The following is a 24,715-nucleotide window of genomic DNA, read 5'->3' on the forward strand; positions in this document are numbered from 1 at the left end:
TCTGTATTAGTAAGTTTCTTTTCTGTTTAACCAGATGTTTTCTTATCAGCTAACGCTCTCACTAATTATTTCTGTAGTCTAAGTTTCTGCTTTTATATGTTCGTCATAAGAACAATAGCCTTTAAAACGTTTAAAGAACATTCACAAATACAAGTTATAAAATCATTATTAGCTCCAGCAAACATATCTTTAATTTGTTTTCATGTAGCTTTACTTAATGCTTGGAGCAAATCCTGATGTTGTTTAACTCTAAGTGTTATGATGAATAAATGACAAAAAGAGAATGTGTGAACAATATGTAAATCTATTTATTTACACATATGTTTATAAAACCGTTTACAATCCATTTAGAAATAACATCGACCTTTCTAACACTATAATGATAAGTTATACTATTATTATGAACTGGACAGTGTAGAATTGATTCCTGGAGTTGATTAACTCTGAGTCAACCAACTGACTCCAAATTATATCAGAGAATGTGAAAAAATCTTCTCAACAGTTCGGTTTTCTCGGAATCACTGTAATAGGTAATAATAGAATACAAATGTACCCTATTGACAAATAAATCATATGATCAAATTTTAAACTCTTTGATACGTAACGTGGCACTTCATAGCTGGTATTATTATTTATAACTTAGTTAGTTTCATTATACCAATCATAGTTGTTAGTATCATTACTGAATGACAGCTTGAGGTTTGGTAAAATGTGTTAACACAGTTTCAATATCATGAACATTAATTTCATTATACCAATCATAGTTGTTAGTATCATTACTGAATGACAGCTTGAAGTTTTGTAAAATAGATTAACACAGTTTCAATATCATAGATGTTAGTTTCATTATACCAATCATACTTGTTAGTATCATTACTGAATGACAGCTTGAGGTTTGGTAAAATATGTTAACACAGTTTCAATATCATAGACGTTAGTTTCATTATACCAATTCCTTTCCACACAATGTCTGTTTATTTCTATTATACTTGTAGCAATCTCACTATCATTTAAGGGAAATTCTTTCAACCACAATGTTTCTACGAGTTCGTCTTCAGTTAACACTTCCAATGCATTCGGACTTTCAATTTGATTTCACAATTATTTAGAACATTTTTATCTGTTCCGAAGCACTTTTTTTATTGAATTTGACTTGCAAACGTTCTCAGAGAGTAGAAAGATTTGTCGTTTTTATAATGTACTTGTACCTAGACAAATCTGTTCTTGTTCCTCTGTAGTTGGTTATATGTGGGCTCATACATTCACGCACGTAATTATCATGTAAACCGACAACACCAAGACTTTTTTCTTCTTCTATAATTATGACCTCACACCTATTGTTTCTTTATTCTCTGTAAGAGCATTACTATATAGCCAGTAAGGTAGTTCCCTCCTATAGTGAGGTTTAAACCACACAGTACAAAATTTTGTACAAAGCTACACGAGGGCTATCTATTCCTAATTTAACATTATAATACTAAAGCTTGTCATCACCACCCACTCTTGTAATACTCTTTTACCAAGGAATAGCAGTATTGACTGTTACATTATAACGACCCCATGGCTGAAAGGGCGAGCATGTTTGGGATTCGAACCCGCGACCTTCAGATTGGGAATCAAGCATCTTAACCACCTGGCCAAAATACAGCTTAGTTACTAAGCTTGATAAATTATAGTGGAATTTTATGGTATCGATTTATGATTTTTTTTGGTTATTCAACTGTATACATAAAACATAAAAAATATATATTTTATTTCATATCCTCTACTTAGAAACCTACGTCAAGCATAAACTGACTAAAAAGGTCGAAACTAGAAGAGATAATTCTTTGCTTCTATGTTTAAAGAAAATCAAGTTTAATAACTTACTTCTAAATATTTATAATCTATATACCTATATAATGTATAATAATAGAAATGTTACTGTATTTTACGAAATATTAGTCTACTAAAACACAGCAAAAACAGGGTGACTTTGTTAAGACTAAAGGTCAACAATATATCATTGGATACAGTTTATTTCCTAATTTTTTGTGTTGGTTACGAGAGCGATCAAATCTATCGAACCCGTTGAGATTCGTTATTGAAAATAAGTGATAAACTGTAAAGTTTTCTTCATGAAACATTTCATAACTATCTGGACATTATATAGATTTTGCATGTGAAATTTGAAAATTTTCTGATGCATAAAAATATTTTTAACCTTAAAATGAAAATTACTTTGCATGTTGGACAGGTAACATGTAAAAATAAAAAAGGTATGAGAAAAACATTGCTTAACAAATCTTAAGAATTAATAAAAAAATATATTTTGCGTCTGAAAGCATTGTAATGTTAACTGATAATCTGCCAATTTTCGTTAATATACGCTTACTAATTTAAAAGTTATAGCATGAAAACTATAACAAGCACAATATGGTTACGAAGTTGGTCCGACGGAGCCAGCCCGTGCTGAAAGGGTTAACTGCAGTACAATATTGGTATGTTGAAGTGTCAGACCCAGATAGGTATAAATTAGAAGACACTTGCAACTCAATTAGAGTTTTAACTACTGTATAATATCGGTTTGTAGAAGTGCCAGACCTAGATATAAATACACTAGAACATACTTTAAATGAGAGTTTTAACTACAGTCAGATATCAATATGTTGAATTACTAGACCCAGATATGGATAAACTAGAACACACTTTTAACTGAGAGTTTTAACTACATCAGAATATCTGTATGTCGTTAGTGTTAGAGACTTTAGGAATATATTCGAGTATCAGAAGTTTCGAGTTTTATTTTGAAATATAATAAAAGTAGTGTATTAGATACAATATATGATAGAGGAAATAGACTGAATTTCGACTTTAACATCATTCATGTATTCGACATACTGATGTTTTCGACTCTTTGTTGTGATAAAACAACTGGACTACATAGGGACATGCCGAGTTAGGAAGCATAAGTGATTAGCTCTAAATTAAATATAATTATTTGACTAACTGTTGGAAAAACAGATTTTGCTCACTTTAGGATATTTCATGAAATATATGTTATTAGCTTAACGAATTACTAAAATTCTTTGTTTTACTTACGTAAGTAAAATTACTTTATTGAAATATATTACTGTTTCATTTGTGTATGCTTACCTGGTGTAGAGAAGAAACTAGTTACGAGTAGAAAATAGAGTACCCCTGAAAACTTAATAAAGAGAGGTCTTCATTCTAGAATTAACCGAGATTGAGTGTTATATCTTCATTTACAATCACCTCGTTAGTTTTTTTAAAGTGACCAAAAATGACGTTCTTGTACATGGAGTCGGCTGTTAAGTGAGAAATAAGAACATTCTGTACACCCAGTATGGTGTGAAGTGAGTGATAAAGACATTCCGTACACCGAGTAGGGTGTAAAGTGAGGAATAAGGACATTATGTACACCGAGTATGGTGTGAAATGGGGAATAAGAACATTCTGTGCACCGAGTAGGGTGTAAATTGAGGAATAAGGACATTCTGTACACAGAGTAGGGTGTGAAGTAAGGAATAAGGACATTTTGTACACTGAGTAGGGTGTGAAGTGAAAAATAAGGACATTCTGTACACCGAGTAGGGTGTAAAGTGAGGAATAAGGACATTCTGTACACCGAGTAGGGTGTAAAGTGAGGAATAAGGACATTCTGTGCACCGAGTAAGGTGTAAAGTGAGGAATAAGGACATTCTGTACACTGAGTAGGGTGTAAATTGAAAAATATAGACATTCTGTATACCGAGTAGGGTGTGAAGTGAGGAATAAGGACATTCTGTACACTGAGTAGGGTGTGAAGTGAGGAATAAGGACATTTTGAACACTGAGTAGGGTGTGAAGTGAGCAATAAGGACATTCTATACACGGAGTATGGTGTAAAGTGAGGAATAAGGACATTCTGTACACCGAGTAGGGTGTGAAGTGGGGAATAAGGACATTCTGTACACCGAGTAGGGTGTGAAGTGGGGAATAAGGACATTCTGTACACCGAGTATGGTATGAAGTGAGGAATAAGGAGATTCTGTAAACCAAGTAGGGTGTGAAGTGGGGAATAAGGACATTCTGTACACCAAGTAGGGTGTGAAGTGGGGAATAAGGACATTCTGTACACCAAGTAGGGTGTGAAGTGGGGAATAAGGACATTCTGTACACCGAGTGGGGTGTGTGTTTCTATTGTTTTAATTCATTTACCAATTTTCGCAGTTTTAAACTTTAATTTAACTAAAAAAAGTTATATTTTATCAAAACATGGACTTCTGTTTTATACAATGGTTTACACTGTGTGTTCAGGGTGACTTAGTACGAAGTCGTAGCGACAAAAGTAGTGGCTGTAGGGGGTGCTTTCTGTTATCCGCTTACAACATACTCCTCTTAGTGTCTTTTCCGCACTTTTCACGTTATTACTTAATTGACGGTCATTAACCGCAGAAGTGTCTTGTGGGATGAAGTTGTAAAGTCACACGTCACAGTAGGAAATGGGTATAACTCAGAAACGATTCTTCATATGAGCATTATGGTGGCTCTTATTGTAACAACTCCATCTGAGTTTGTCTATTTTTGCAATAGTGATTATCATTTCTTTACTACATTCTTCCACATAGAGTTCTAGTGCAGTGCTTCCCAAACGTTTTCATATCGCGACACAGTTTTAATGTCTCAAACTTTTTGTAGAACATGTAAGTAAGTCCGTACGGCAGGCCTAGTGGCACTCCCCTGACTAAAACAGGCAGAAATTACTGTTATACTATGTATCAAGGAGAGAGTAAAACAAATCTGATACTTTAAAAATGTATTAAATTGATAATTAATTTACATTACTAAATATAAATTTCTTAATAAATGCAAAAATTCCACGGCACACCTGAGACTTTCCGCGGCACACAGTTTCGAAAGCATTGTTCTACTTCACTCTCGGAGATATATAATACATTTGTGTGCCCTCCCCCACACTGTGTGTATGTTGCGTTATAGAAAATTTAATGTGTGTGTGTGTGTGATTTTATAGCAAAGCCACATCATGCTATCTGCTGTGTCCACCGAGAGGAATCAAACTCTTAATTTTAGCGTTGTAAGTCCAAAGGATTATCGTTGTCCCACAAAATTTCGTTTTTTTTTGTTTTTGTTTTTTGGTGTAAGAACGTGGCGTTATATATGAATACAGTTAACGTTAACTTACGTTAAATACGATAAATGCTCAATAACATCAAATAACGGGAACGTATGAATTGTAAACCTTCCAGTAACATGCCCCTTTTTCCAAACTATCATCCCACAGAGTTTGGTTGAGATTGGCCCAGTGATATAGGAGTAGTTGGGTAAGAGTAAACAGACATACACACAATTTTAAAGAAGATAGATTTAATAGTATTTTTGTTTTTGGTGTAAGTACGTGGCGCCATCTATGCATGTAGTAAACGTTAACTTGAGTCAAAAAATACAAAACGTTCAATAACAGCAATAATAAGGTGGAGGGGGTTGTGAACTCCCATTAACATGCCTCTTGTTCCAGACTTGTATAAAATAAGACGAAATGTTTTTAAACCTCATTAATTTTCATTTTTTCTTGGTATATAAAGATTTATTAACATAACATAAAATAATCACATGAATGAAGAAGAAATGATAAGTTAATCAATAACACGACAAGAAATGGTAAGTTAATCAATAAAAACTTAAAAAAATTATATTAAATCCTTTCATTTTTACAATATAATTAAATATTTCTAGCTTTCTGGTGGCTCAGCAGCTTGTCCGAGAACTTATGATGCAGAAAATCGGGTTTCGACCCCCGGTGAGCACTATAGATAGCTTATTCTGTAGCTTTGTGCTTACTAACAAACAAATATTTCTAAATCAAAGTTCCTCTAGCATCATCTAATGAAAATATCTGATATTATAGAATTTTTTCGCAAACCTTAGCAGATGATTTTGCATGAAATGAATCGAACAAACTATAACAACATACAGATATTTTCTGTTTTGTTTATATTCTGTCCTGAAACATCTATTGGCAGATATGTAGCTTTGAATATCCTTTGAAATGAAACGCGTATTTAAACTCTTAATTGTTTGCGAAATATAACTTTTATATGTTCACTATGTACCACTATGTGTGCTTTGATTGGATAAGATTTGATATTACATTTCTTCTCATTAGAGAGTATCTGTTGTACTTATTAAGATAAATGGAGCAGTAATCATCTCTTTATAAATCTGTTTCCTGGCATTATCTTCCTGTGATCGTGAAACTTGAGAGATATATAAACTCTGTATATGTATATATGCCCCCCAGTGGTACAGCGGTATGTCTGCGGACTTACAACGCTAGAATCTGGGTTTCGATACCCGTGGTGGGCAGAGCACACATAGCCCATTGTGTAGCTTTGTGCTTAATTACAAAAAAATAATGTATATATATATATATATATGTATGTATGTATTTTAAAGATTACAAAAAAACACTTAATATTAAAATAAAATAAGGAATTTGCTGTTCTCAAAACGGAGCATTTCTTAAAACGCTGGTAAATAAAATTTACATTCAGTTTATTTTACAAACTAAAGCTGGAACAACTTGAATAGGCATAACTATCTCTTAATACTTTGTAACAATACCGGCTTACCACTTTTAAATAAATATAACCATCTCGTTTAGAAAAACACTTTGATTTCACATTAAATTTGGACAAAATACTTTGATGTCACGTTATGTTAGGACAAGCCACTTTGATTTCACTATAAAGTGGGTCAATACAATGATTTCACACCACATTTGTACAAAACACTGATTTCACGCTAAAATGTACAAAATGTACAAACTCCACAAGTTTCACATTATGATAGGTTATTAAAGTATCAGAGTGTTTAGAGGAAGCAAATTCTTACCGTAAGCAGTGCTTTGTATTCTATGACATCATATCTTTCCATGGATTAGGATTTGATTGAAAGATAGCTTTCAACATTTGTCAGTCCCAGTTGAAGAGACTGGAATGAACACTTGCCATACGATAAAATATGATCATGCCATTCTCTTGCAACGTAGTGGTCCAATTTGTTATCACCTCTTCTAAGTTTTTAAAGTTCAATGCTTGACCCTTCACTTGGGATACAGATGAACACACTAATGGCAACGGTTTACATTCTACTCTCCACACTATAGCCAACAACTGTATACTGCTAAAGTCACGTGAACCAACAGGAATAATTAAGTGCAAGTGCTTTTATTAACTCCACTTTGAGTGGCATATGTAACATAATATCAACAGTGCTCACCTTATGTGCGAGGTGCTCGTGCAAATTGGAAGACATAAAAAATCTAAAAACCCATATAATGATACCATGCTTTCTGACAGCACTTGTACCACCAAGTATTTCTCCACTATTGAGCAAAATCAAGGCAACAATTTCTGCGAAAGGAACACTTATACTGATGAAACAGTGATAATGATAAAGAATGGAAAGTACACAATCAAGACCAGGCTTAGTTCATGCAAATGGCTCAGCCCGTGCAAAAGAGACACGTTTTGCTCATAATAAGTCTACTTTCTATACAGGTGACCAGCTTTCAAAGGCACGAGACACGAAATGGAATAAATTGTGTAATAAGGCCAACCTCACAGACACGTCATTGTGGTACTTCAGCTTACGGTTAGCACAGAAACCAGAAACATGACGATGTCAACCATTTACGATGATGATGGTACTCCAGTTGGTACAGTTAGGTAAAGACCAAGACAGTGTTTTCATTAACCAAGTTGATAACATGCTAAACAGAGGCAAGCTACAGTATTCTATATCTGAGCTACAACTATATTTACATATCTTATCTTGGATGAGACACACAGAGCACCTGTTCCAGGCTGTGTAAGAATCTTCACCTTTGAGAAGCTTACAAAAGTCAACCTGTTGAAGTTAGTGCTAGAGTATCAATGAAGCTGGCTGTGGGTGTCATCCCTCATGAAATATGGATTGATATCTTTATCAAACCTACTCAAACCCATGAAGGATCATTCTCTTCTTGAAGGCTATCAAATCATCAACCTATAAATCACTGACAAGATTCCAGAGAAGGGTGTAACTAGATGGTTTGCCTATCAGATTGAACCACTGATACAATATATGCTTACAATGAAGTCTATGGGCCTATTCTTATTGACAAAATGCTTAGAATAGGCATCAGTGTAACATGTGAAAGAGGAATTGTAGATGCCTTAATTAGCAGAATATAACCATTACACAGACTGAATTAGAATCAAAACTAGTATATCTAAAGGATTAACACTCTTGCCAATCCCCTTCTAAATTTACACCATGGACACAGCCTACATTGACAGTCCAACCAGATCCCAGGGATGCTAACCTTTGCTGATGATATTTTGGTGTACATCATAGTTTTTAACATAGTTGAAATCGAAAACCAGATGCAACCATCCTCCATCAGGGTAAGAAAACAGTGAAGCAACACAGGAATGGTCATTAATCCTGCCAAAGCCACAGTCATGTTCTGCAGCAATAATGGGGCTGAAGGCCATAAGGGAGCTCTTCTCTTGACTACTGAAAACTAGTAACCGTACATAGACAGTACCAAAAACATAACCTTTTTGACTGATTTGTGGGCAGTACGTAATACACACAATTCAAAATGGTTGGTTCCCTGATTGATGGCATAAAGCAAAGCAATTACATAGTAAGACCATAACCTAGATGTATGTGCCAGGCCACGTAGAAATAAAGTTAAATTAGGAAGCTGACAAACTCGCAAGAGAAGTTTCTTTTTCAAATCTGTTACAATTCCAATGGTAGGATATCAACCTCCTCTGTACTAGTAAGGAGAAAATGACAACCATGGAAGGTCTTCATAAATATGCAGAGGGACTGAGACTGTTGGAAAAGCAAACTAATTTGCGGTTTTACTAGTAGAAGCAAAAGATTGGGAATCAATAGGCCAGTATACAAATAAACGACCACAGATAAAGGAAGTCTTCTACGTTCTGTGAGGAAAGCTGCCTCCACATGATGGGGCAGCAAATAAACATTCTGGTTCCACCCAAAATATTTTATTCTACACTAGAGTTAGACAAACATTGTGATTGAACAATGAAATGATTGTTACAACCATGTTGTGTGATTTACAGATTATTCATATTCTCCATTGAAATCTGGTTATGAGTAATTTAAGTTGGTTTATAAAATCACATCAAGGTATTCAAAGAAAAGTACAGTCATCTTGAAATTGCATCAAACTGCTGAAAATTTTCTAACTTATTATTAACGAACTTTGTTTTTGAACTACATTATAGATTTAAACTATAGTATAATTCAACCATTTTTACTTCTCCGATTTTACTTGGTAGAATTATTTTACCTCTTTTATATATATTTTCTACTTGCACTTCTTTTTTTGCATCTACTCCCTATTTCCACAGTTCTTTTTATGCTATTCACCTGTTGTTATCTATTTCTTCTTCTGCCTTCTTCTTTCTTTGCTCTTGTACTCTTCCCTTTATGTCTTTATTTGTACACTTTATATTATAAGTTTCATTACTTTTTCTTTTACTTCCATTCACTGTCCTCTTTCTCATCTCGTCTATGATTATTCTACATTTGTCGTTTTCTAAATAAATAAAACACGTTATAGGTTTTAATCCTTTATTTCTTTTTCGGCTCATTCATCTAGGTTTGATGGAATCCCCCAATCAATAATCTTGAGTTAATCTAAGAACAATAACAATAAATGAATGGCTGAGATGTTATTTGAACAGTTACCTGGGTTCAAGGTTATATCTCCAAATTCAAAAGAAGGGCTTTAAAGCGAGATAAAACGCATCTGTGTAAACTGTACGAACAACCTTTTTTATTGCACTGGATAAAGCAATTTTAGTAACCAGCAGTTATTTTCCATAAAGAAAGAAGGAAATCAACAATGGTATACAATCTTCCGAAAAGTTGGAAAGTGTCACACAAGGTTCATAATCACAACGTTTTGCTTGCAAACAAATCTTAGGGGTATCACAGAAATAATTCATTTGGAAGCATTGTGTTATAAATACCGTAAAGAAGACGTACTTGAGAATTTGAAAAAAGCAAGAAAATTCAATCACGTGTAGATTGACTTAAAGGAAATTTGAAGACACGTCAGCCAAGAACAGGCAATTTTCCCATCACTGTATTCTTCACTCAAAAGTAATTATTATTCCTCAAATGAAAACTACAAATTAAATAGTTACAGATGAAAGATTTTGGGAAATGTTTATATTGAACAAGCATCATGAATAAAGTTAATTTAAGCAGCATCAAAAAGATGTGCACTTGGCAAACCTGATAATCGTTCTGAGAAAAGTGTTTTGTACACTTAAGAATCTTATACGTAAAATTTGGAGTCTTGAATAGAGATGTGTTTATGTATAAGTGTTCTAAAAGTTTTATTTTTAGGTATAAGATGGCTTCAAACTTGCATATAAGAAAATTCAATTTAAGATCAATGATTTTATTTTTTTCAGCGTAGATTATTAAAACTGTTCTTCTGAAATAGTAAAGTATATTGATCAATAGATATAAACATAGATTAAACAAAACAGAACAATACAATTCCTTTATAAACTGTATAGGCGATCTTGATTTCTTTGTAATAGTCCTATATGTTTTGCACATTTTATGAAAGATATCAAACCTTCTTTAGAATAGTTGGGGAAAGCTTTGCCCACTCTATTCAAAAAGGTTAATGTTTTACGTAAGAAATATTTATGATACAACTTTTTTTTTTGTATTGGCGATCTATGATTGATAGCTCCAAGTTCTTCAAACTTTTTATGAGTTTTTGTTTTTGTGAAAGATAGAGATTGATGTAACGTCCTAAGTTAAGCGAAGCACATATATAGGTTTGTGTAAAAAGGTAACGGAACTGTATTTCCAACTATAACGTCCGCCTTCGGACTTGACTCTGTGCAATTAGCCGATCTTTAGTTATCAGTTTAGAAGAAAATGAAAACTGTAACGATTTATTGGCTACAAATAAACCTAAAAATAATGAAATTTTAAGTCCAAATCTGACAAAAAGATACAGTGAAGATACAAATAGGAATTCTTAACCATGGCCGACAGCGTATCAGTGATAATATTACTGTGTCAATGGTTCAAACACACAAAGAGAAAGTATGGTCCCAAACCCTAACGGCACATGGTGGTACTAAACGAAATAATAAATAGAACTAAGTGACTTAACCCTAATAACGTCTGAGTCATACAAAAAAATGCAAACAAAAATACCACCAATAATATGATTAATTTCGTAATTGCTAATGGGTTCCCTTATATATATTACATAGAACATGAGTGATTTCACTAGGTTTGCATTAGTTAGTTAGTCATGTACTGTTGTAGCAGACCAAAACATTACAATTCTCAGTATGTGGACCTCACCGGTAGTGACAGGCTTAAGCACAAAGCTACACAATGGGCTATCTGTACACTGTCCACCACGACTATCGAAACCCAATTTTTAGTGTCGTTAGCCTGCTGACTTACCACTGAGCCACTGGAGGGCTAGGCTATGGTAATATTTCATAAAAGACAAGGAAATAGTATCAAACATTACTCTTTTGATTCATCCGATGGAAAAAAGTTACCCATTTTTCTCACACGAGAGACAGAAAATGTTTTATTTTATGTTATTTTTTACAAAGACTATAAAAAGTTCATTCAAACATCTATTATGAATTGTACCATTGTAATTAAAATCCTTCATATGGCTCGAATTAATAAGACAATAGAGTTCTTCATCGTTTTAGATATCGCTGTATTTGTTTGTTATTGATATCGCCTGTTCATACGAACAGGATATAGCTTGCTTCCACAGATGTTTTCAAGCAACAAGTGAAACAGGTGTTTGTTTTCAGATATTCGTGGATAGCTATACAACAACTACCTGTGCCAGCCATCCATAGTTTGGAACTGGTAAACTAGCAGCTGTTGAATAGCTCTTGGGATACTCTTGCTTGATCAAATAGTGGAATTTAGCTGCTAATCTTATCGCTCCTACAGTGTGGAGTGCGATTATTTTCTGCAGTAACGGGATTTGAGCACTGGACCCACAGATCCATAATTCGGCACGCTAGCGACTGGATCACGCTCGGCCTAACTTGTTAGAAAAAAACTAATTAATTAAAATCTTTGACAAAATGTCTAGATACTGTCCTGACTAGGAGACCTTTCATAAAGTTTTACGAAAATAGATTTGGTCTCAGAATTTTAGTTTTTGTTTGTTCTTAAGCTGCGTAAAGAGGTATCTGTACTATGCCCACAACGGGTATCCAAACCCGGTTTTTAGTGTTGTAAGCACGAAGAATTACCGCTAAGCTACTGGGGTGTCAGAATTTCAGAGCTGAACACAAGTTATATAACTTTCCTTTCATTCTACGTTTGTCTTCATATCCTGAATTTTAAAATTTATTTCTGTAACTTGTTAATTTCCTGCTCACCGAAGGCATACAAAGTGCCACATGACTTGGTAGAAGAAGTACTAAAGCCGTTTCAAGCTTCTTCAAAATATCAAGAAACTTGCCTCGTAATATAATAGGTATCGATATAAATACCATTTAAAGCCTTTCTGGATGCATAGCTGATCAATTAAATAAGAAATAACAATATCAAATCCTGGAATATGTAATATTTTATGTGTGCTTATGTCAGCAGAAAGTACCCAAGTATAATATAATATCAAAATGTGTATAATAATATATCAGCGCCATCTGTCTCTAAGTCTTGAAATCATTACCATAGATCTTGTAAAGAGACAGGACACTGACCGATGAGGTCATGTGTAATGTTTTTTGATGTTATAAGTCAATCTTCCAATGACTTGACTGAGTAATTGGCAGATTCAAGATAACTCCCACATTAAATGTGCAATGAATATCTTTCCCAGAAGACCCCCCCACCGCCCCCACACACACACAAAGGGAATAAAGCACGTTATATGCTAAATTGCAGCGGGGTAAACAATGTAAATATAGCTAGAACTAAGGAATGCTTGAACATTCTTGCAACAATATTTCGAACTAACGAAGCATAAATTCGTGTAAACGAAATTATCTTACCTTAAATAATAAACGCATGAAAATATATTCGTCTTGAATTTTTAATTTTACTCTTTACTTCGAGTGTCTTTTTTTTTTCTTTTCAAGTGGGTTTTACTTTCCGATCACTTGACGTGCCTATAGTGAAAATCACTTACAAAGAAAGTTTAATGAATTTCGTGTTTAATATAAAACCAAAGTGGATAAGTAAACACTGAGAACAAAACTCTTATACACATTCCTTGTTACAGGACACATACTTTTTTACATTTCTTTGACGACATGAGATTTGTATTTATAGCAAAGCTACTGAGGCTATCTGCCACCGTCTTTCTAATTTTGAACCACTGACTCTAGGGAAGGCATGTCAGTCAGCAACAGCTTATCACCCACCATCTACGTTAATGGATTAACTGCTACTCTTATGTCGCACGGATTCGAAACTGATTCGTCAGCTACGAAATCCAGAGCTTTAATATAGATCTAGCACGTACCCCATTAGATTAGTGAGTGTCAGTTTTTTTACGTATGTATAGGTTGGATTCTTTACAGTAGGTACCTGTGACTTGTTGGCGATAAATTTCAACAATAAACAAATAGTACACAGTCCACTTGTTTTAAAATTATATATTAAACAAGTCAAACGTATATACAAATGTTCGTTAAACTATTGGTTATCATAGTTGTATCTAGAGCTTTAAATAATTATATCTTTTACGTCAATACACACAGACTGGTTCAATTACTTTAGAACACAATTTGACAAGACATGTTATTCTTCTCTGCTCTGTTATGACAATACAATCAGTGATAATTTCACTTTACACCTCGCCACCATAAGCTCTTTATAGCTAAACTTATAATTACTCAATCCAGATCTATATTTTCTCTTTTTAACTATATAACTTTTTCTAACCAACTCGAACTACATTTTGTACGCGTATTTGTAGACTGACAGAGGCCTAGAACGTTCCACAAACTACGCGATATTATGATGCAGTAATACTCAATTCAAACAACGAGAACTACAAGTATCAAGACACAATATACACGTTTCAAATATAAAAAAATATTGGGAAATGAAAGATTCCGAGCAACGTTATATTTTGTGTGATGATTCCAAAGTTAAGGTTTTTAACAACACACACACACACACACACACACATACATACATATATATATATCTTCTTTTATATCAATTTTTCAATTTCTTCAGATGTTTTTAATAAATTATTTCACTTCAAACAGAACTTTCAACATGTAGTTTATTTTGAATTAGCTATTTAAAGTGTACTTTACTTATTTTCGAATATTATATGGTTAGTATTTTACTTTCATTTGCGTTCATGTTAAAATGTATTCAGTTTTGTATGTATTCATAAAGTTATCATAAATTTTATTCTTTCAGTTGTTCTATTCACATTAACTTTAATGATCACTTGATTGGCTAGTTTGTTCCACTGTCATTATCAGTAGCTTTAATATTAAATAAATATAAAGGTTTTGTTATACATTTCTGTCATTATCTTCTTTTATTTTAGATGAATGGGCGATCCTTAGAGCATCATAGTTTTGGCTTGTTTTGAATTTCGCGCAAAGCTACACCAGGGGTATCTGCGCTATCCGTCCCTAATTTAGCAGTGGCAAACTTGAAGGAAGGCAGCTAGTCAACACCACCCAACGTCAATTCTTGGACTACTCCTTCATCTACGAATAGTGGTATTGACCGTCACATTATAACACCTCCACGGCTGAATGGACGAGCATGTTCAATAGTGGGTATGCGAACCCGCGACCCGCAGTCGAGCGCCCCCTAACCACCAAGCCATGTCAGGCCTAGCTTTGGCCTACTATCGTTTTATAGTAAATGGATACACTTAAAACAGGATATGTATCTGTAGAAATACTTTCTTTTTCTGAAATTGTTTCTCTTTGATATCACTATTGTATGTTGTTGTTGTTTTATTAATGCAATGTGCTATCTATGATCTGTTTATCGCAGAGAATCAAACCCCGGAATTTAGCCTTGTAAGTCCGTAAACTTACCGCTGACTCCCCAGGAGACACATTACTGTATGGTTTACAGACTTGCAACACAACATGTGTACTAAGTGTCGTAGTTTTTATGCGTAATTTTTCCTAAACATTTTATATGACGAACACTTACTTTAAAACGTCTCATTTAATATATTACGCTGTGACTAACTTAACTTTTAGTACGCCTAATAAACATTTTCATAAAGTTTAGCTTCATAGACCTATAGCATTCAAAGTAAATAGTATTAATTGCTAACAACTTCCTATAAAACATCTAACCTTTCTTTCTGAGAATTGTGGCATCATGTTCGCTTCAATATGGTTGTTTTTTTTTGTTTTTTTTAGTGTTGGCGTTCAAGGATATAACGAAGTCTAAAAACTTACAAAGAAAAATGCGTAACATTAAATTCCAGAAGCTGCTCTAAAACAAGAAAGAACAAGAAAAAGATTGAAAAGATTATAAATTGCACGATTGCATTTCAAAATTTCGTTCATCAGTGTGTGACACGTATATAAATGAATACATGCTTGTGAATGTACCAGTAAACTGGACTTTTATATAATATATCATAAACAAAGTCCCGGGTATCGCTTCTTAGAGTTAATGAAATTTTTTATTTGTTTTTCGAGAAACTGAAGATTGCGTAAAAAATGAAGTTGTATGAAAACAATATTGTTTCTGATATCTATGTCATCCAGGAAATAACTGCACGATTTAATTGAGATTGGTCTTCCTAAATGTAACATCTTGAATTATGATGTTTATACATCAATAACATTTTAATCAGAAAAGCTGAATAATCAATCCATTCTTATTCTACCATCTGCATCCACACATAAACTTAGTGATGTTTTACGTCAGTTAAGAGTCGGTTCTAAACGTAGTAGAAAATTGTTAATAGTTTAATAATATAATATTGAAAGTGAACACACTTTATCTTGGAAAACAACTTTATTCTATTCAAAATCACGACTTTACAGGTGCGAAACTCTTTGCTCGTAAAATTTTTTAGTTACTTTGAATAACCGCTAAGCTAAATTTCTGTATGTCGGCTGTTCATATGAACTTTCTAAAGACTACACAAATTAATCCAGACGATCAACTAAAATAAAACAATCCATAACATATATAAAATCATAGGCCTTATAGTAAGTGTGCGGAGAGTTTGTAAGAAAATAAAACTATAAACCACTGTAGTTTACATTATTTTTATCAACAAACGATAGGGTTATTGTTTTTCAATGCTTCGCCAGCTTTCGCCATATAAACAGTAGCTTTTAAATTCTTATGTTGCATGTATATATAGCGTTTCAGAAGAGTTTTTGTCTCTCATCATTCAACCTAACTGGTGTGTTCTGGTACTGAACGAAAGGCTTCTTTGGCCGTGACTTGTGAAATACAAAAATAGATCTGCAATGCTAATTTTTACACACCTCTATTTGGGTATCCGAAATGAGGAAATTAAGATTAATATAGAAAACATATCTGCAGTTTACGTGATTTTTCTCACAAATGTTAAGCCTGTTGGTGGAAATAATTAGTTTTACAAGCCTTATTAGTAAATATTTTTGTACATATAAAATATTAGAAATACCTAATGTGCAACAAGCTGAAATCCAACTATACAAGTCTTGCAACGAATGTGCTGGAATATAAATTAAAGTATTTATATAGCTTATTTATCTAATCCCCTAACAAGAAACTTGACATTCAACTTAATAAGAGAAGCCTGAACGTAATATAAAACAACATAAGACACCCATACGTAGGGCTCGTTTAGAATAAAATAATAAACGTGTACGTATAAGAGCCTTAATAAGCTTTTTCTAGCCAAAAATGTATTATTCGTCGGCTTTGCCTAGCTGTACACTTTCTTATAAATCAGCAAAGTTTAACGACATAATATATCAGCATCTGTATTTACGTATTATGACATTATGTCATGTTAAATAATCTTTTCTTTTTTTTCATGTACGTTGAATGATTTCATCTGCCCTCAAAACATAAAATAACAACTGAGAATGTTTAAAAAAACAAAAAACAGTAACTTTTCTGGATCTAGGTGTCTATTTACCCTATCCGGGTAACATAAAGTGTAAAAACTTTAAATTGTCAAGTAATATGCATTTATCAACTAAACATCTAAACCATTAAACATAGAATGTAAATATCATTATGAAACAAAAATTACAGTAAATCAAGTTATTTCCATAAAATTAAACAAATAAAAAATCTGTGAAATATTTCATTCGTCATTACCAAAAGTTCCATGATTATATATATTATATAAGGAGCAGTCAAAAATACAAAGAAATGAACAATCACCGTACTAGTACAGCCAGTTACGAATTACAATATCTGCTTTTTCGTATGGCGAGACTATTTTGATAATTTCTTATTTATCATTGAAATGCCAACATTTATTATAACTTCCAACAGCTACTTGATAATAATAGTGAACTTTCAACAGTTACCTAATAACAATGATGAACTTCCAACAGCTACTTGATAATAACAGTGAACTTCCAACAGCTACTTGATATTAATGGTGAACTTCCAACAGTTACCTAATAACAATGATGAACTTCCAACAGATACATGATAACAACGATGTACTTCCAACAGCTACTTGATAATAATAGTGAACTTCCATTAGGTAACTGTTGGAAGATCATCGTTGTTATCAGGTAACAGTTGGATGTTCATCATTGTCATTAGGTAACTGTTGGAAGTGCTCGTTGTTATCAGGTAACAGTTAGAAGTTCATCATTGTCATAATGTAAATGTTGGAAGTACATCGTTGTTATTAGGTAAGTGTTGGAAGTTCACCATTAATATCAAGTAGCTGTTGACAATGATGAACTTTCAACTGTTACCTGATAACAACGATGAACTTCCAGCAGTTACCAAATGGTATTGATGAACTTCCAATAGTTACCTGATAACAACGATGAATTTCCGACAGTTATTTGTTAACGATGATAAGAAATTAAATCTTTGAAATTAAGAGTTTCATCAAAAACTTCTCAAGATTTATCCATGTACGTCGTATTAATAATAACAAAAATTCTTGAAATAATAGAAACAGCTACATTACTTTAGAAATAGCTGAAATAAAACTGAAAAGTATTCGTACGATAACGAGTTTTTATAGAATTTTTTTCAATCTAATCACCAAAAGTTATGGAATGATCGAACATATATAGACGCAAGTTCAAACTTCAAAGATTTTAATGATATGATTGTTTTCATATTTTCACGTGGAAACGTCATCAAAATGATGAGGATATAAAATTCGTTGCAATTCAAATTTCAGGATAAGAGAGTTCAGTTTCTGGGACTCAAATAATTTAAGCACTTAGAAACTTAGGAACAAGATATAATAAACTAAAAATTGAGTATATAAAAAAAGAAGAAAAATGTGAGGATGGTCATGAATAAGCATCATTAAGCTCAAAGCTTTAAAACAAGTGACTGGTTATGCGTCGTACAAAAGTATACACAACTTGACAGCAATTTATTATAACTTATGTCATAGTCTTAGAAGTGTATTAACATTAAAAGTGATGTCTGTCATGTGTTCTCTTGTCAAGAATAATACACAGTCTCTTATAAATATCCACTTCACTTCCCGTTTCGTTGATAGTTCAAGAGAGACACTTCATAAAATCATTAATTATTCACTTTTTTTCTTTCACAGTAAGCAGTTCATGATAAGGATCTTTAGCAAATACACTTAATATTTATAGTTTCGAAATGACCACTCTTCTTGACTATCATTCAATTTTCATTTTAAGGTAACTGGCTCTTAACCACAAACTCGCCGTTTCACGTCTTGTTAATTGAGAGTAGAAATAATTTTATTATATTATTTAAGAACATTAAAAACACTTTTATTTGTTTAACCAAGAAAAAAAAAAAAGAATTGAGAATCCAACATGAGCAAGACAGATTCTTCATATCCTCTAGTCTCTCTTGTATTCCTGTAGAGGGCGCTTAATTCCTCAATTATATTTTTAAACTGTTCAAAAGTTTGGTCTTCGCCGAGATCTCCGTTGTGGCTCGTTACAAGTACCTGTAATCATTCATAAACAAGATAATGATTGCCTAGTAATGCAGTGTGAATACAAAAATATTTAACTAAACGAGACATATTTACATGATCATTAATGTTTAATGTCACAAGTTAATTTAAATTGTTTTTCTTAATTTTGTATAAACTTGGAGTCGGCGATATGTTAACCAAATGATTATATATGTGTGTTTCTCAATTACTCGAAACTTGAATTTTATATTAGATGTACTACAACTTTTATATGAATATTTTGGTCTTTTAAACAGATGGATAAATCGTGAGTCGTTGGGAACAAAGATAAAAATATTACAATGTTTATACGTACAATCCGCGAGCCGTTCCTCGAGCATCGAAATCTGTTCGCTCAATGAGTGAACCCTCTCCCATGGAGAACCGTAGAAGGGATATGTATAATCTTTGGTGTTGCCCTGTAGGGCTGAAGAATAACTTGGCGCTTCTGTGCTTTTCTCGGTCATGGACGACACCGATTCAGCTATCTTCTGCACGCGATATTCCAGGTCTGTCAGATTGTGCTGTTCTTGCATCTAGAAAATGAAGCAAAATATAAAAAATATCATCACATCTAGAAAGAAAATATTCAGTTAGATACAAAATTATCATCCCTTTAACGAATAAAATATACAGTTGGATACAGCATTATCATCCCTTTAACGAATAAAATATACAGTTGGATACAGCATTATCATCCCTTTAACGAATAAAATATACAGTTGGATACAATATTATCATCCCTTTAACGAATAAAATATTCAGTTGGACAAATTATCATCCCTTTAACTAAAATATTCAGTTTGACACGCCATTATCATCTATTTAACAAAGAAAATATTCGGTTAGACACGCCATTATTATCGCTCAAACGTAAAAAAAAACATTCATGTTTTTACTTTAAGCCTTCAGGATCAATTATACCATGCTTTCACTTTAGGTAATGAGGGCCAATATTGACAATTTGTATTTTAGGTTTTGGAGGGCCAATATTACCGTATTTTAATTTATGAAGGCCAATACTGACATTTTTTTGTTTTAGGTTTTTGGGAACCAATATTATTATGTTTAAGTTGTAAGGGCCAATATTGACTCGCTTTAATTTTATTTTTGTTTAGCCAATATTAACATGTTATTAATCTACATCGTTGACTAACAACGCTTTCATCGCGTTTATATTTCGAATTCTATGAGATGTGAGATAAACCTGGTAACAAACTATTATCTAATATTTTAAATGACTCCTGTCTATAAATAATTTAAATTTTATAAACTATTCTATTATGTTGTAATATTGGTTTTCATTTCAGATCTTAAATTCAAAGCTAACAAAACATTTTGAAAACAATGTTTCAGTTTATATACATTTTGACAGGTTTTATCAAGGCCAACATTCTATGAACAAAAGGCTTACTTCGGATATTCAGTATAAAAAACAGAGAGAAATGTAACAATTTAGCCTACTATTGCGAGTTAGAAGTTTAGCCGAAATTATTAGGTCTTTTCAGGTTTCACCCCTTTCACAGATTTTCTGAGGAGGAATTAGTTGGATTATTTTATCATTATTATTCTAACCTGAAAGATGTTTACCAATCTTTCTATTGGTCATTACTTGTCATGAAATGTATTATATACAAATGTTAAAGCAAGTGAAATAAAATATTGGAAATATGGAAAGTGTCGAAAATGAAAAATAGATGAAGTTAATAGCTTAAATTGAAGTGACGGGAAGTAATATAATCTAAAAGTGAAACTAGCAAAACTAACTGAAATTTCAAAATAAAAAGTGCCTAAGTTTGAAAGATAAAAAAAAACTATTGAATATTTAAATAACTTGAAACTCACAGAGTTTGACAGATGATATAAAAAAAAAGATTGGCATATTGAAACAGAGAAATCATAAATAGAATCTGACAGATAACAGTAGAATTGACTCGTCTAAAGAGAATGAAAATGCCTAGAGTTTGACACGTGACAGCAAAACTGACACAGCTAAACAGAAGGCACAGTCCTAGAGTTTGGTATGTATTTATAAAAATAATTAACTTAAAAAGTGGAAATTATACTAGAGTTTGACAAGAGCCAATTAAAAAGAATGAAATAATGGTGCGAATCAGAACTGTTAGGATTTTAAAATACAAAATCACGATTGGCAAATCGAATGAAACAGTGTGAAGCATGACCGATATAAAACACGAGGGAATCCTCAATAACCGCGGCACTTGAAGTTCTTTTAGGCAGGATTAGAGTAAATTCATTTATGAGACTTTTTTCCCCTTTTTTGTGCGCCAGCAGTAGTAAAGTAGTAAGCGGTGCGCGCGTATACCCGATTCGATTTTATTATTAATCAGGATATCTACCAGTCTACCCTTTTAGCTCATAGCTCCGTCACCTCTTGACTGATTTGAGATCTAATTACAGTTTTGGACTCAGGATGTCAAAACCTTTCGATTGATATATTTGACCACGCCCAAGGTCTCATGGATTAATTTACTCCAATCCTGCCTAAAATAATTTCAAGTTGAGGATAAACTAGTAGATATCCGGATAAGTAATAAAATCGAATCGGGTATAAGCGCGCCCCACGCTTGGTATTGCTGGCGCACAAAAATATAGCTACCGTATTTTCCGGAATATAAGACGCACCGGTGTATAAGACGCACCCTTATTTTGAAGACAAAGTTTTGGGGAAAAAAGCTACAGTCGCATTTGAAAGGTTTTTATTGAACAAAAATTAAATTTGATACTTTAAAAATTCGTATATATTGTTCTAAACATAAAAGAGCTCAAAACATCAAAATAAGAAAATACCGTAAATCAAAAAAAGGTTTACTGTTATTTAGTTTGGTTCAAAACCTACAAAATCTTCATTGCTTTCACTGTAATTGTTTTTTTTTATTATTTAGGGAACATTATAAATAGTTATGTTTTAAAAGAAAAAAACTAGTATTGATATAAATAACATATTCAATTGAACTAAACTATGCATGGCTATTTAAATATATTTACACATGGCTTGTGTGTATATCGTATATATATACATTATTCATACCTTCGGTGTATAGGACGCAAGCAGATTTTGACATCATATTTTGGGGTAAAAAGTGCGTCTTATAGACCGAAAAATACGGTAATAAAAGGGTCTCATAGATTAATTTACTCTAATCCTGCCTAAAAAATTTTCAATTGCCGCGGCTATTGGTTTTTGTTCACTTTATTTTGGGAGAGAAGTTAGGTATGATAAACATTTCTGACACTGATTATGTACCTCAGAGTAAAATGTCAAGAATAAGAAAAAGAGGCGACAGAGTGAAACTCCACAAGAAAGGAAAACACGCCTTCACAGACAACGAAAAAGACAAACTGCTCATAGTCAAGTGGAGACTGAGCAAGAGCGACAATTTGGCAAAGACGTGACTGCATCCACCATGTAGAGGGCCGTTCACAAGAAACATCAAGAACGCGTGACCTTCGTTTAATCCTTTCTGCTTAAAAATAGCTAAACATCGGCCTTCTGTTCAGGTAATACCCGGCAATTCCGGGTAAGGACGGCTAGTAATAAATAAGGAACAGAGCCAGGGCTAGCTAAGTTTAACTGGCGCCCTAGGCAGAAATGAAGGCTGTGTCCTTACTCAAACTAGGATTAAATCTAATTGTTACTATTCGTTATTAATGGGTGAATATAATGAGCTTAGCTATTAAAGCTCTGCTTGTAATAATACTTGATTTGATCACATCTTAGCTTAAAATCAAGGTTAATTAGTATAACCTATACCATTGCAAACAGTTTATACAATATCAACTATTGTACAATATACAACATTCAGTATGTTATCATCATCATTATATTATTGTTCATAAGTTAACGTTATTTTCGAACTCACTAAATTTTACTTATCCATTTCTATTGCAAGTAATTCAGACTTCAGAATTTGTAAATGTTGATTCAGTTTCTATAATTTACTGATATATTTTTATATATGTATTTCACACTCATATAGCCAACATAACTCCACCGAAACTTCTAAAGCTCAACAAAGTACAGCTGTAACACTACCTGAAGCCAAAACGTTTTTTTTTATTTAATTTCTGTCTGTTTTGAATGGTGTAACACTAGCTCCACCGAATCTTCGAAACCTCGACAAATCTCACTGAAGACTCGGCCAAGAAGAAGGGATCAACAAGTTGAATGCCCAGAATGTTGGGTTCTGATTACAAAAGAACTCGACTTGGCAAATGTTTGGAGCAGTTTAAAGCAGACCAAGACAAATTATGACTCAGGATGAAACATCGACTTGGTAAATGTTTGGAGCAGTTTAAAGCTGTCGAAGACAAATTATGACTCAGGATGAAACATCGACTTGGCAAATGTTTGGAGCAGTTTAAAGCAGACCAAGACAAATTATGACTCAGGATGAGACATGGGTTCACCAATTTAATCTTTAAACTAAACAGCAGAGCAGGCAGTGAGAAAATACATAAGTCATAGTCAACATTCTCATGGGGTGATCATGACTGACTACCTCTCAAAAGACAAGACCTTCAATGGAAAGTAATTTGCTGATGAACTGCAGTGGTTACGTTAAGCCATTAAGAACAGGCATCGTGGAAAGTTGAGTCGAAAACGCTGCTTCTCCAGAACAATATGTCGTCCCATACAGCTCACATTGCAGTGACCTAATGCGGCTTGGAACTGCTTTCCAACCAGTCTATTCACCTGTTCTGACTCCCTCAGTCTTTCTTGCCTGTTTTCCAAGTTGAAGAAAGAACTTCGTGGAAATAATTTTGATGATGATGATGAAGTGATCACAGCGGTCGAGATGTTTCTGAACATACAAGACAAAAGTTCTATAAAACGAGTATACCCAAGCTGCAACAGTGCTGGACCAAATACAACGATGTCAAGGAAATATTGTTTTAAGACTTTGCTGATGATGGAATAAGTGTATTACGAAACATTTGAGCTCGTCTAAATAAAACACTAAATTAATTAAAAAATAAATAAATTTGATTAAAAGCTAGCACTGTGACAACATGCTTAAAACTGAACATAGACCTTAATTTTCTCATATATTCATTTCATTAAACTGTGACGAAGCTTACAAACAAGTGAGTACCCGATATATACAGCTCTTTATTTTCTATAATAAACCGAAACATGACAACGGACTTATGTCATTTTAAACAAAATTACTGTATTCTGTGCTTTAAAATGGCACCATTACGAGCTCTCAAATATTTGGTGCCCTAGACAGCCCCTATGTGGCCTCTCCTTAATGTCGGCGGGCCTGACAAAGAAGTACTGCGTAAAACAAAAAAGCAAAGAGAACAAAAAAACACGAAAACAACAGCGGTATACTGAAATACAGAAGATATTCTAGGTTAAACCATGATAACAATACTATATACTAGAATAAAGAAGAACTACTAAATTCAAAAACACGACAACAATAGCGGTATACTGAAATACAGAGGGTATTCTAGGATAAACCATGATAACAATACTATATA

At 33.2% G+C, this 24,715-nt stretch overlaps 1 protein-coding gene across 2 annotated transcripts in view; it reads right to left on the reverse strand.

Moving 5' to 3' along the window:
* Positions 1-17,973: 17,973 nt before the first annotated feature.
* Positions 17,974-24,715, reverse strand: part of LOC111085420 (epidermal growth factor-like protein 8) — a 53,466-nt gene continuing 46,724 nt past the window's right edge. Inside the window, exons 7-8 of one of the 2 annotated variants that reach the window (XM_022383889.1) lie at positions 19,521-19,740; positions 17,974-19,195 (exon numbers count right to left, since the gene is read on the reverse strand). In XM_022383889.1, coding sequence (XP_022239597.1) covers positions 19,146-19,195; positions 19,521-19,740 — 270 coding nt within the window. In that variant the 3' untranslated portion in view covers positions 17,974-19,145. The remainder of the gene's footprint in view (positions 19,196-19,520; positions 19,741-24,715) is intronic. The other variant, XM_022383888.1, reaches the window with a different exon arrangement.

Source organism: Limulus polyphemus, unplaced genomic scaffold (assembly GCF_000517525.1).
Source record: "Limulus polyphemus unplaced genomic scaffold, Limulus_polyphemus-2.1.2 Scaffold381, whole genome shotgun sequence".
NCBI classification, from domain to species: Eukaryota; Metazoa; Arthropoda; class Merostomata; order Xiphosura; family Limulidae; genus Limulus; species Limulus polyphemus.